At 47.1% G+C, this 13,211-nt stretch overlaps 1 protein-coding gene across 1 annotated transcript; it reads left to right on the top strand.

Moving 5' to 3' along the window:
- The first annotated feature begins 29 nt into the window (after window positions 1-29).
- On the top strand, window positions 30-8,127 carry OCSTAMP (osteoclast stimulatory transmembrane protein). The gene is made up of 2 exons (XM_071446854.1): window positions 30-5,473; window positions 6,752-8,127. Exons 1-2 carry the CDS (start codon window positions 4,436-4,438, stop codon window positions 7,238-7,240), a joined length of 1,527 nt encoding a protein of 508 aa, XP_071302955.1. The 5' UTR covers window positions 30-4,435; the 3' UTR covers window positions 7,241-8,127.
- Window positions 8,128-13,211: the final 5,084 nt, after the last annotated feature.

The raw sequence follows: 13,211 nt of genomic DNA, 5'->3' as shown, positions 1-13,211 counted from the left end.
TTGCTTGCCTATGCACCATTTCTCTAGGAATGTAAAAATCCAACAACCATCACAAAAGCCATTCACATTAGCAGACTCCTTGTGAATTTTAATTAACAGGAAATGCCACTCATTGAAATTCAACATCCAGAATATCTCTGCTTTACTCCTTTGATGTTCCCCACCAAGTCCTGGACTAACATCCATATGTTCTCCTGAGACACTCGGAAGAAAATAATTTTGGTTTATTTGTAGTAGGAAAGCATTTCATCGCTGTCTTTTATCCCAGAAGCATTTGAGTTGCTTTACAAACTGTTCACATGGAGGAGCTGCTCTGTGGGTCCTTACAGCAGGGAGTGATTCCAAAGCTGTGCTCCTCTGTTTGCACTCAGCAACGATGCTGGAATTTCAGGAGGGGCAGGGAAAGAGTGGTGAAACAAATGAAAGTCCAGCACGATAGGGAATTCAACTATTACAGGTCAGACAGCCTTGGTTCCCTTATCACATTTATCCCTTATAAATATAGGAAATATAGGATTTTCCTATATTTCTACAGTAGTAACCTAAAAAGACATGATCTGGCTCTGTGTTACTGTAAGTTGTTCATTTTCAAGTGATTTTAACAAACAAAGAACCACTCCTAATTAGTTAACCTTTTCCACACCCTCAATTTTTCAAGTGGGCAGAATAATGTGATCAGCAGGTGCTGATGATACTGCCATGAAGAATTATCTTCAGACTTAAATTTCTGTTTTAGCCCTTCATTCATCTTCTTCCCCAGCTGTATAGTTCATTTACCCCACCCTCTGCCTGGGGTACAGCATTGCACCCCCTCCCCTCCCTGTCACCGTGACAAGGTGACACTGTCACCACAGGTTGAACCTGCAGGTATCTTGGCACAGGCCCACCTCAAACACTGCAGTCTGCACTCAGAACTGAGTTAAACCCCTGTCCTGGTGGGTACAACCTCAGTGCTCATCCTTTATCCAGGTAAAGCCAGGCTCTGGTTCCTGGAAATGATGCCAAAGGAATCCTCTGCTGTCTCACAGTTACAGCAAGCTGCTCACAGGCCTGTGGGGCTCAGGTTCCTCCTGTAGTGCTAAAAAGTCAAAATTGGTGATGTTATAAAATTTTAGAGCTTGGCCTGGAGCTCGTCAGGAAAGCAAATTCCTTTTATACCATCTGGAAATGACAAAGGGTGGGAAAAGGCACCTGGGAGCATCCCAGGAGGACACACGCTCCTTATCTTAGAACTCTCCCAACCATGGAGAGAACCATTTTTGCAGAACCAGAATGAGCCAGACCTCAGGGTCCTTGAGCAGAGTGTGACCACAAGATGTCACAGTTGCTTTGCTGCTATGTGTGGTCCTGCCTTTCCCGTGTCCCAGTCCTGCCCCTTTCCCACTCCCAGCCTTCACCTTCCAGGTATCACTATGAACACACACGCTGGTATTCTGGTATTTGGATTTTTTTGCTGCTGTGTTTTGTTTGTTGCGTTTTTTGGGTGGGTTTTTTTTGGTTTTTTTGTTTTGTTTTTTTTTTTTTTGGCAAAACAAGCTTCTTCATTGTATTCTGGGCAAGGTTAGGCATTTAGGTTTCTATCTCATATACAGGTCATTCATGGTATATAAAATCAAAGTTTCCCCAGATTTATGCCCTTGCTGTAGGTCCTGCTGGCAGACAACAATTTTGAGTAGAGCCAGAGGAAAAAAATCTAAGTATTTCCTTACTTAAAAAGAAACATTTCTTGGTGCTGCCAGAGTTACTGCTCAGTGTCTCCACAAACCTCAGGTGCCTTTGCCAGATGGTGCAGCAAATGCAGAAAACACCACAATGTTGTGGACTTGAGAGGTTTTTGTTCTTTATAGCCTATTGCTAAATTTATTTCCTTTTCTGCCCCAGAAAGCTGCCTGCATAGCCTGGATGGGGCCCCAGGGGCTGATGCTAATACCAGTTCACTCTGAAGCAGAGCGAGAAAGGAGTTGAGTTGTAGAAGAAGCTGATGAGCCTTGCAGGATCCAGCTATGGGTCTTTTGGGTTAGTCCCTTCTAGTGTGCACATTGAATTAAAGACCTAATTCATGGCCTGAGCAAGCAATTGCTATGGATGCTCCAAACAAACAGCACTTTCTTTCCTGCCCGCCTGGCTGGTGCCTCTGCCCGGCTGGAGCCAGGCAGAGTTTCTCATCTGGCCCCTGTATTCCAGGGCACCAGGAGGAAAGCTTTGCTCCAGCAGCCACACAGGAAACATGAAACTATAAAGTGGAGCTGTTGAGTGGAGCAGCAAGGGCACAAGGGCAGAGGTTTGCTCTGCCTCCTGTGCTCCTCGTTCCTTGCCCTTCAATTCCTGCCACTGCCGTGGGATCCAGCCACGTCCCCTGGGGAAGGTGCTGCTCTCCCACCTTTCTCTGGAGGGCAGAGCCCCACGTGCTTTGTCCCCAGGGGTGGCTGGGACAGGGCTGACCTTGAGCCCTTTGCCCTTTCCCACCCAGGGGAGCATGAGAACATCCCGGGGGCCTGGCGGTTCCCAGCTGGCGGGAGGGCTCGGCCTGGGACACGGGTCCCCATAGGGGATGGGCTCAGGGCAGCTGGGTGAGCTCTGTCACCTTGGCCCACAAATGGTGGCTTAGCATGAGAGAGCCTGGCCAAGGGGCAGGGAAGGCTCCTGTAACCCCTGAGCTCATAACTGAGGAGCAAACACTGTGGTTGTTGCTCATCTCCAGGTGAGCAGGTTTGGTGGCTGGAGCTCTGCTGGGCACGTCCTGGGGGCCAGGCAAGTTGGTCCCTTGGGGACTGCACATCCTGGCCTGTACATCTGGGAGCTTCTCAACAGTTTGGGAATCCTGACTGTGGCTGGGTTTTCTCTGCAGTGGGTTTGCTGGCTATCAGGAATTCAGAAAGGTTCAAGATTAAAACTTCCTCTGCTAGGACTGTGAGATGAGCCTTGAAGCCGTTTGTGAACCCCACACACAGTTTCAGCAAGGAGCAGCAGTCTGTCAAACAGATGAGCAGTTACCAACTGGGTTGCTGGATCCTGCTGTGCCTTTTGTGCCATGACTGATATCTGAAAGAGGAAAAGGTCCCTTCCACCCTGAGAGAGATGCCAGCCCTGCTCGCTGCTTGCTGGTGGGCAGTGTGAGAAGTAGTCATGTGATTTCCCCATATAGAATGATGACACCCCAGGTTCCAGGATCCTTGTTCCATCTTTGCCAGCCCATGTGTCATTGTCTCTTTTTTTTTTTTTTTTTAATGTGTCATTAAAATAAGCCTTCTCTGCAATAAGGGTAAGACCAGAAAAAGTGTGAAGCCCGAGCAGTGCTGTGCATCCTGGCACTGTTCTGTAGTGCTGTTATTCCCCAGGCTTCACTCACCAGGTTTTGCACACTTCAGGGATTGCTGATCTGAATTGCCATAAAACATCCTGGGCTTTGAGTCCTGGTTCCCTGGTGCTGCCTTGGTTTCCTACCCTGCCTCTCCCAACAGCCACACCGGGATCCTCTCTCAGAGCATAAGGCACTGGAACATGGAGAGTTTTCAGGCAAGTCTGGAGCACCTCACTGCCACTGGGTATGTAGAGACAGCTTTATTCCCTCTCTTTCTCTCTGTCTTGATATCTATTGTATGGCTTTTTCACAGAAAACCCCCTTTCCTAGCTAAAATTGTCCCTCAAGGGATAGCTGAGGCTGCTGTCCAGCAGTGGGAGACAGGGATTGCCTGGCTGGGTTTAACCTCAGGATGGGCTCTTCTCTCCCCCAGGTTTTCTGGTTTCTGGAGAGTCACTCCAGATGTGAGGCCTGAGAAATTATATTCTTTCCCAAATGTTTGTTTCCATTAGACTTTTGAATAGCTTTATGGGACATTTCATCCTGTCTCTAGTGGCCAAATTCTTGTCCTTGGAGACTTCCTCTGGCATTGCAGCTTCAGTGTGAAACTGTTTTCTCTGTTTGGCACCCTTAAACATGTAGATTTGTGTTTGGCCTCCTCTTCAGAGGCAGGGAGAGCACCACTCAACTGCCTCTTGTCCATGTCAAACCTTTGAAATACAGAGCTGGTCCAACAATTTCCACAGAAGCCAGAAGCCTCCTCTTTCTCCCTCCAACATCCTCTAAATAAGCATTAAAGCCTCAACCGCTGCAGAATGACCCCTCAGAATGAGTCTATTATGGTTTTTATACAATAATACAATATTTTCCTGTGCTTGCATTAATAGAGGAACAGTTGCATTGTAATTAGTATTTATTTTTCAATAAATGCCTTGAACTTCCCTATTCTGCTGCTTCCAGGGGAGATTTCAGCCCCAGCTACTCTGGGAAGTTAGCAGGGAAGTAGAGAAGGGTAAGACCAGAGGCACCCAGAGGAGGACAGTATAAAACCCCATAAATTACCATCTCAAGAAAGCCCCTTAATCAGTGTTTATGAACTTCCTCTGCTAACACACAGGTACTTGTTTTTCCAGGATGAGAGCCCGCGTTTACTGCGAAGACTTTCTGTTCCCAAAGGTGCACAGAACTATGGCAGAGCTGTGGTGGATTTACTCCAAACCTGTCCCAGCAGACAGCAGAGAGCTGTGGACCTTGTTTCTGCAGTGCTCCTGCATTACAGCAGTGATAGGAGGCCTCTTTTACAACTGGATGTTTGCTTCCCTGGAGTACTCCTGGCAGCTCTCCGTTGCCATGGCCATCTCCTTCAGCCTGCTGCTTCTCCTGACTCTCTTTTTGGTGCATCCTGCCCGCTGTGTCTTCAGCATGATCATGCCCACCTTAGGCACCAAGCAGGGCCGGAAGCTTCTCTTCTCCACCTGCATCATGATTGCAGTGGTGAACATAACACCCAACATCATCAGCAACATTAAAACCATACTGCAGGTTATTCAGTGCATCTGCAAGAGCTCCTCTGACAGCCTTCTGAACTCAACTGCCCTGCTAGAGAAAGTTTCTTGGGAGTTTGGGGATGCAGTCCAAGAAGCCACTCAATCCATTTATAAGCCTATGAATGGACATTTTCGCTTTTCATTGTTGCAGAACAGCTCCTTGATTTACCAAAAAATGCACCTTGCTGGTGAGAAAATTAGCAGAGAGTTCCTGTCTGTTGAGGTACTGGTCAAAGACTCTGTACGAGTAGCCAACAGACTGGCTGCTGGATTCTTCATGCTCTATCTCTGCTTTGAGTCCAGCTGGTATTTGAAAAATTATCTCACCAACCTCAGCTTTGACAATTTTTACATCACCAAGAAGCTGGAATGCTTAGCCATGGACAGAAGAGCAGCTCATCTCCTGGTGGGCTCATCCAAAAAACTCATCAGACCAACAGGCTTGAAGCTGTCCAGGGAAGAAGTGGTGCTGTGCCTCGTGCAGGCCATGCTGGTCACCGTGGCCCTGATGCTGATGCTGGTGCTGGTGGCCATGGATCACTTTGCCTTCAGCGTGGCAGACACGGCGGTGAGGAAGGCAGCTCAGTTCTCTGCAGTGCCTGTCACTCTCAGCATCAAATACAAGGTGAGCCCTGGGGTGTCCTGCCCTGTGTGGGGACCCTGTGTCCCTTCAGGGAGGTGGTGGTGGGATTGCAGTCTTTGTACTTACACAATCCTGACTTCCCTCCCCAGCAGCCAGCAGGATGAGGAACAGCCTTTGGGGAAGGAGGCAGTGGCACAACCTCAGCTGCTCCTCCCAGCGCGTCAAATAGCAGCAGGCACTCTCTCTCCAAGTTACAGCTCCTTGGGAGCTTGGAGGGGAGCAAATAGTGCCTCATGCTGCAAAGGCACTGCTAGACAGGCAGTCAGATGTCCCTGTGTCTCCAGACTCCTTCCCTAAGCTGGGTGGAGGAATGGGAGTCCCTTGGGCACTGTTCCCTCACTGCAGAGTGGGTGCAAGTCCAAAAGGAAGGGGGCAGCTGATGAACACTGAGAATGTCTCCTCATCCTATTGCATGGGCTGTTTCTTCAGTAGAAATCCCTGCTTGCTGGCTTTGCCCTTGCCCTCTGCAATCCTTTCCACAAACCTCCCCAGTTTCTAATTCAATATTCTTTGGCTTGGTGTTTTAACTTCCCTCTTCTGCCACACAGCCTGCCTCCTTCCCCAGCCCAGGATCTTTACTGCAGATACCTGCTTATGATGGATTTACAGGAAAACAGTCAGGGCTTAGAAAAAGCCTCTAATATTCAGATATTCAGCCACTAATACCATGGTCTGGATGGTGTCTTTCACCATAAATCTCACACATGTTATGATGTCTGTTCCAGTGGATGAAGATGACAGATAGGACTGGCTCTCACCCTGCCCAGTGCTCAGTGCCTGCACATTGCACTGTTACTCAGCCTGAAGTGATCACATGTCACTACAGGGCATGAAACATCATCACACACACACACTGCTGTTCTTAAGGTCAAAAAAGGGAAGTTCATTTTTTGACTCTAACATTTATAGATTTCTAAAAGTGACAGAGGATTGGAAGATGAAAGTGCCACCTTTCCAATGACACTGGACAAACTAACAGTCCATCAAATTTCTTTTCTTCTCTAAAAGAATGTAAACCGATAAGTTATTCACAGAAAGTGTGTGAGAAAGTTTGTTACAAGAATGTAAACATCAGAAGGCTTGGAAAATCTTAAAAAAGCAGGGCGACAATCGCACCCTTCAGTGTCCTTCTCTAAGTGCTGTAACACTGATTCCACCCCCCAGATGTTTTTGTAGTAACGAGGTGATTTTGGTTTCTTCATACCCCAAATGTTTTCTTCATACCAAAATGGACTTACATTTTAACTTTCCCTTTTTCAGGCTGAAATAGGAATCATGCCCTTTCTATACAAACTTTTCTGGCGTCCTTCCGAGGCGCTGCCGCTCAGGGACTTCAACAGGACCTACCACCACCAGCTGATCTTCAGCTCTGCCCGCTGCAGGATCAGCCCCCCCAGGCCCCCCAACCCCTCTGTGCTGCTGGTTGTGGGGCTGCTCTTCTGCATCCTCTACGGCTCCGTGTTCCTGGAGCCCTTCGCGCGCCGCCTGTGCCGCGGCATCGCCGCCTCCTTCTTCCAGGGCCGCGAGGAGAAGAGAGTGCTCCACCTGTACAGGAGACTGGCCAGGAGGCACAGCAGGGAGCAAAGCTCTGGCCAGGCTGCCTTGGGAAGTCGGGGGGGTGGCTGTGTGGCTGACATCACAGCACAGGCTTCTGCCACGGCATCGCGCCTTTCGTTTCCCAGAGTTTGGGAAGCGCTGGGAGCTTGGGAAAAAATCCCCAACAAACCCTCAAAAAAATCGCAACCCTAGAAAAGAAAAAAAAAAGTTGAAATGTCACATTTTTGCATTAAATTGAGAAAAATGGGCTACATTAATATCTGTAAGAAGGTGTGAAGCGAGCTGTTGCATATCTGCAGCACTAGGCAAGGCTAACTGAGGAATAGATGGGAGCTGGGGTCAGGGAGGAGCTCATTTACCTTCTCCACCACATCTGTGCTGGAAGAATACATACTTCCTTTCTTTCTTAAGTTATACCTTCAGGCAACAAAAAGGGAAAGTCATTTGACTGGATACATTTAATTTTCAATGAGTTTTTCTTTAGGTTTTGTGCACAGAAGCCTGGGTAGACCAGATAAATTTTGTAGTTTATTCACCTAAAAAGTGTAATTTCAACCTGCTGAAGTAAATTCAAGATCAATATGACCATGAGAGGCTCAATCCTGGGCATGGGTGGTGGAAATCAGCACACGAGGGCTTTACAAAAATCTCTTCAAAATGGCTGTTCAAAATAAAATATAAATAAAATAGCTGCAGAACCTCAGAAGGGAATGAGTACAGTCAATAAAGGTCAATTTGGCTGCCAATCTCTTTTTCCAAGTAAGAAGTGGTAGGATGAGAGGAAACAGCCTCAAGTTGTGCCAGGAGAGGTTTATATTTGATATTGGGAAAAAGTTTTTCAAGGTTTACCAAGCACTGGCACAGGCTGCCCAGGGCAGTGGTAGGGTCACCATCCCTGGAGGGATTTAAATGACACAAAGATGTGAAACTGGGGACATGTTTTAATGGTCCCTTGGCAGTGCTGGGTTACTGGTTGGATTTCATTGTTTTAAATGTTGGGTTGTTTCAAGCTCAGAAACTATGTTATTGTATCCAAATTAATAAATGCATCACTTGGGCACCATCTGAAATGTGTTATTTTTGCTAGAGAGGCAGATTGGACACCTCTGTAGGAGCCAGAAGAGAGGGAGGTAAATCCCTGCCAGGTTAAAAACTGAGCAACTTCACAGCTTCATTTCTTCGAAGCACATCTATTATTCTCCTCCCTTCTTCCATTAAAGTCTTCATCAAGGTAATTATTTGACATAATGCACCTCAATGAGATTAAATGACAGAAATGAAGTGGTAGCTGCTGCCAGATGCACTGAATTTTCTCATCTTCTGAGGTACTTGAAACAAGTGTGTTTGGATTATATTTTTAAGCATCTATTTTACAAAACCCTGGTGAATTCTTCTCCCCAGGGTTTTTAATGCCCTGCTGTTCTGATGATTAATCCAAGCATCTTTGTGCCTCTACAGCAGCTGGGGGGCTTTGTCATAGTGTTTCTGTAGAAAATGCCCTGTGCTCTATGGTTTGGGTGAAAGCAAAGAGATTTCCACTGAATAGCTAAAATTACCTGGAGCTGGGGTTCAAACAGCTGGGAGGAGAGAAGCCTTCAGACAGGAAACCATCCCAGCAGCACGTTGTCTTCCAACAAGTACCACTTGAAAAGGAGTTTTTCCTCAGGAAGACTTATCTTTGTGACATCAGCCATATTGTCCCTGGTGCTGAATTGGGCTGTATTTAATATTTTCCCCAGACAGGGGAACTGGCAGGAGGCAGAGCTGCTGGAAATTGCTCTGCTCTCCTGAGAGGCATTGTTCCTCAGCCAGATAAAGGTGTGACAAAACAGAAAACATTGCCATTATAAAGCTGCATTGCCCACTGGAGGGGTGAGCTGCCTTGCCAAGGTTTGCTTGATGATGCAAGAGAGAAATGCTGAGCAGATTAACCAGCAGGAAACGTTAATTTATTCACATATTTTTTTATTAAGTAGAACCAATGTACAAGTTTCATTATTTGCTGGGGGATTTTCATCCCTCAGAGCCCCTCCACACTCACACCCTCACTCCTGCTCATCAGGGCTCTCATTGCCTTTGTTTTCAAGTCCCTGAAGCCCCTGATTCCCCTGGAATTTTGTTGTGTATTTAGTGAAGGAATGGAGGTGAACAGACTCAATTTCCTCAGGTATATTAGGTAAAATATATGCTAAGTTCTTTTTATGGCTGGCTGTAAGGTAAGAATGAATGGCCTTGATATAATGAGGTGCAAGTATAAATAATCCAGCTCAGCAGACTCTAGGAAATATCTCATTCATAGCCACAAATCTGCATCTACCACAGCAGAGAGGCAAGCAAACAAAAACCTTTCTCCAGAAGTGTTTTCTGATTTTTAACCAAATTCCATTTTTATTTTGTTTATCCTATCTATGTTATTTGCACTGTAATAGCAATGGAGAAGAGACACTTCTGCGCACCAAATTTTAGAAAAGGAAATATTCCTGGACATTAATAAAAGCAAAAAACCATTTCATCAGGTGTGCAGAGTGTGCTGTACCAAGTGCTTGTTGTTACAGAATTATGGTGTTGACATTCAGATGTCACAGAATATGAAATAACCCATAATTACAGTCTAATTGTTCTGCCAGAGTTTTTATTCTTCCATAATACCACATGAAGAGCTTTTATTGTGGCTGTTATCCCCCCAGGATGCCCCTCCAGCATTCATCCACCCAGATGAGAGTTCTGGGAGCTGCCAATCTCTGTCCTGACTGCAGGCACATCCTCCCCTGCATGCTGGGATGGGAGATTGAGGTGGGATGTGTCACAGACAGTGCCCCAAAGCACATCAGAGGATGTGTCATTTTCACAGCACACCTCCAAGCCTTGCTGGTTCTGGCAAGGGCTCAGCTTTGGCTGCCCAAACCACAGTTTCCTCTTACAGACACCAAGACTCCAGAAAGAGTGGAGCTCCCAGTGCTTTGTGCTGCCCTGGAAGCCAACACTTTCACCTGCTGCTCTCTTGTTGCTTATCCAGGCAGATTTCCTGGAGGATTGAGCACACTGGAGCAGGTGGCAGAGTTCATTGGTGACAGCAAGAGCTGTGAGCCCTGACCTGCTGCTGTGAGCCCTGACCTGATGCTGTGAGCCCTGACCTGCTGCTGTGGCTGATGCCCAGGTGCTGCAGGGCCATGGGCTGTGCAGGTGATGCCATCCCTGGATGTTGGGCTCAGTGGGAGGGCAAGGGACCCTTTGGGCCCATTCTCCTGGGCACTTCCAGGCTCCCACAGCCAGCTCAGGGCAGCACTGCTGGTGACACAGGGTGGGGAATCCCCTGGGATGACAATGTTTGTTTTCACAGGCTTTGTAAAAAATACACTGTGTCCCATGCACACTTGTGGTTTGGTTCACTGACTTATCAAATTTTTCTTTTTTTTACTATTCAGGCTGCTCAGCCCTTCCAGGAGCCACCTGGAGCAGAGTTTGAAGGATGTACTTATTAAAATGTTAGTAGGGACAGCTCACAAATAAACTGTACTCAGAAATGAAAGGCTTGTGAATGGCTGGCCTTGGCCAAGCCCCTCATTTGCAATATCTGTTTTCATCTGTTTGATAACTCTGGGGCAGTGAGAGGCTTTTTCCTTGAGGTCTCAGGCTGCAAACACAGCAAGGAAGCAGGGGAAGGGTGAAGGGATAATTTTCCTGTTTGTGAAAAGGCCTCACTTGACTTTCTTTAAAATCTCAGATTACAGTTATTAGCTGAAGAAAAATCACCAGTTCCTTTGTGTCCTGAAGGCAATTTTAAGACACAGTGCATCACAGATTGAATAGCAACAGATCTTTAAAAGAGATTATTCAAACTAGAGAGGAAGGTACCCAGAAGCCAGGAGGAAACTCTGCCAGTGAGACAGGGAAGAGAGGATCCTGAGATGACCCACAGGGCTGCCTGTGCAGCCTGTGGTAATGAACCCCTGGCCTCATGTGAGCATGGGGAACCATCCTTTCCCTGGCACAGCTCTTCCCCAGGCTCCATGTTACAATGAGAGGTTGGAGCTCCTGGCACCACCAGGTCCATCAGGCACCCACTGCCCCCAGGAAATGCTGCCTGTGCTGGGACCTGAGAGAAGAGCCTGAAGATATTCTCATCTTCAAACCTGGAATGGTTTCACCCACAGAAATCCACACCACTGCCTCCCTCTCGATTGTTTTCCATTCTTTCAGTCTTCAGCATTTTCCATAAAGCTGTTCCCTTCCACATTGCTGTGATGCCACCAGGTCTGTGAGCTGCTCCCTCTAGGGCTGTTCACAGAAACCAGTAAAAAACCACCAGGGTTTTGATTTTATTTTATTTTTTTTCACATTTTTGTGTTCATGAAGTACAAACCCAGATCAATTTTGCATCGTTTAATTCCTTGACAGCTGCCTTTTTTGCTTGATCTCTGGGGGAAATAACCCAGAAAACCCCAAAGCAATTTACTTATTGCCTGTGACTTTGAAACAGTGAAGGTGATTTTGACAGAACTTCTCTCTCCTTTGTCTTTCTGATCGAACAATCCCTGCTGCTTTTGTCATTCCCCATCTCCATTGGCACTTGTCATCCTCAGCTGCTCAGCAGAGCCACCAGCACCTTCCTGCCTGGTCCAGCACTTCCCAACCATCACTCACAACTCAAAATTTGGCCACTGCCTAGGGCCCTAAACCCTGTCAGCAGTGTCTCAAAACCACTTGTGGTTTCTGTAATTGCACTTCTCCACATTCACTGGCACCACATGGACACTGCCACCTTTGTGCCCCAGCTCCAGCAGCAAAAGTTTTATGGGTTTAATATTTGTAGCAATGAAGCCCAAGGGAACAGAAACAAGTTTTTCACAGATTTAAGTAGGAGGATCACTTTCTTTTAGCTTTGTTTATTTAATATATCAAGCCTGAGAGTTCTTTTCTGTTCATAGGACTAAGGGAGCTGCCCAGTGAAGCTGTGTGAGAGGGATGAGCTGCAAGAAGATTTCATGGACATCCTGGAGGCAGTGCTGAACTGCCTGAGCACCCAGCAGGGGCACAGTGCTGCTCACCTGGCCATGGAGATGCACAAACACCCCTTTCCAACAACAGCCCCAGTGACATGGCCATTCCCATTTGGGGACCTCAGGAAAATGAAGATTTCTCTTTGCTGATGTTTCAGAGAATGGGTGGTGGCAGGTATTCATAAAGGATGCTGGTGCCAGCTGATGCCAGCAGAGAAGGAAATGCTGATGCGTGCTAATAGAACAAAACATGGAATTTTAGTTAAAAAAAATCAATGTCTTTGGCCATCAAAACGTTTACATTTAAGTCAAGCTGGAAGAAAATATTTTTGTTAGTGTCAAGCTGGGTAGCCTCTTAAATACAAGCCTCAGTCACATCCTGAACATCACAGTTACTGAAGGAATCTGTAAAGGGAATATTAACCAGTCATCACAGCAAGCCTCACAGTTTGGACAACAGAACCCCCCAGTGAGTGCAGCCACACATTCCCCCAGCCCAGCCCCAGCCTGGGGATGGACACAGAGCAGCTCAGGGACAGGCAGGAGGAGCTGCTGCAGTGGGGGGCTTTTTGTAAATGCTGTTGTTATCTGCACTAATAACTGCTGGATTGTCTGTGCCACAGAGCAAAGCAGCCAGGGAAATAATTACCTGCAATTATCCTGCACAGTGTTCCAGGTCTGGACCAAAACAAAGCTGTTCCCAGTACTTGTAGGAGTCTGTCTTGATTTTGTTTCCTGATCCCACAAAGCCAATTCCTGGAACGGGTTTGAGGAAGAAAATGAACCCCAACCCCCCTCTCAGGACATTTGAGCCAGATTTGTCCCTTCTCCTCCTCCTCCACACACAGTCCACATCCTGAGGATGTGCAGCAATACCGTGAGACAGCAGCAGTGGATGAAGTGCTGCAATTGTGTCTGGTTTTGAGTCACTCCAGAGCACCAAAATAGAAAACCCCTTGGCTTATGTGAGCAAACACTCGTGCCCACACTGCCAGTCCTTCCCACAGAAGGGCAGTGAGGGACAGGAGCTGCCATCCCCCAAACCTGGGGCCATAGCAGGTGTCAGGGGTGTGAGGCTGCTGGGACACAGAGAACCTGGTGCAGGCTGCCAGTGGAGCCCTAAGGAAACCAATTTGAAAGAGAGGAAGAGAATAATTGTCCTT

The sequence above is a fragment of the Agelaius tricolor genome, unplaced genomic scaffold (genome assembly GCF_023055355.1).
Source record: "Agelaius tricolor isolate 1412-34295 unplaced genomic scaffold, bAgeTri1.0.p SCAF_23, whole genome shotgun sequence".
Classification (NCBI taxonomy): Eukaryota; Metazoa; Chordata; class Aves; order Passeriformes; family Icteridae; genus Agelaius; species Agelaius tricolor.
The sequence above is the reverse complement of the archived record's forward strand: the minus strand, read 5'-3'. Positions and strand labels throughout refer to the sequence as shown.

What these genes read in the sequence shown, in the direction of transcription:
- OCSTAMP (XM_071446854.1), top strand. Translation starts at nt 4,436, where the DNA reads ATGAGAGCCCGCGTTTACTGCGAAGACTTTCTGTTCCCAAAGGTGCAC. An exon ending in CTCTCAGCATCAAATACAAG is followed by an intron (nt 5,474 to 6,751) that starts GTGAGCCCTGGG and finishes TCCCTTTTTCAG; the next exon opens with GCTGAAATAGGAATCATGCC.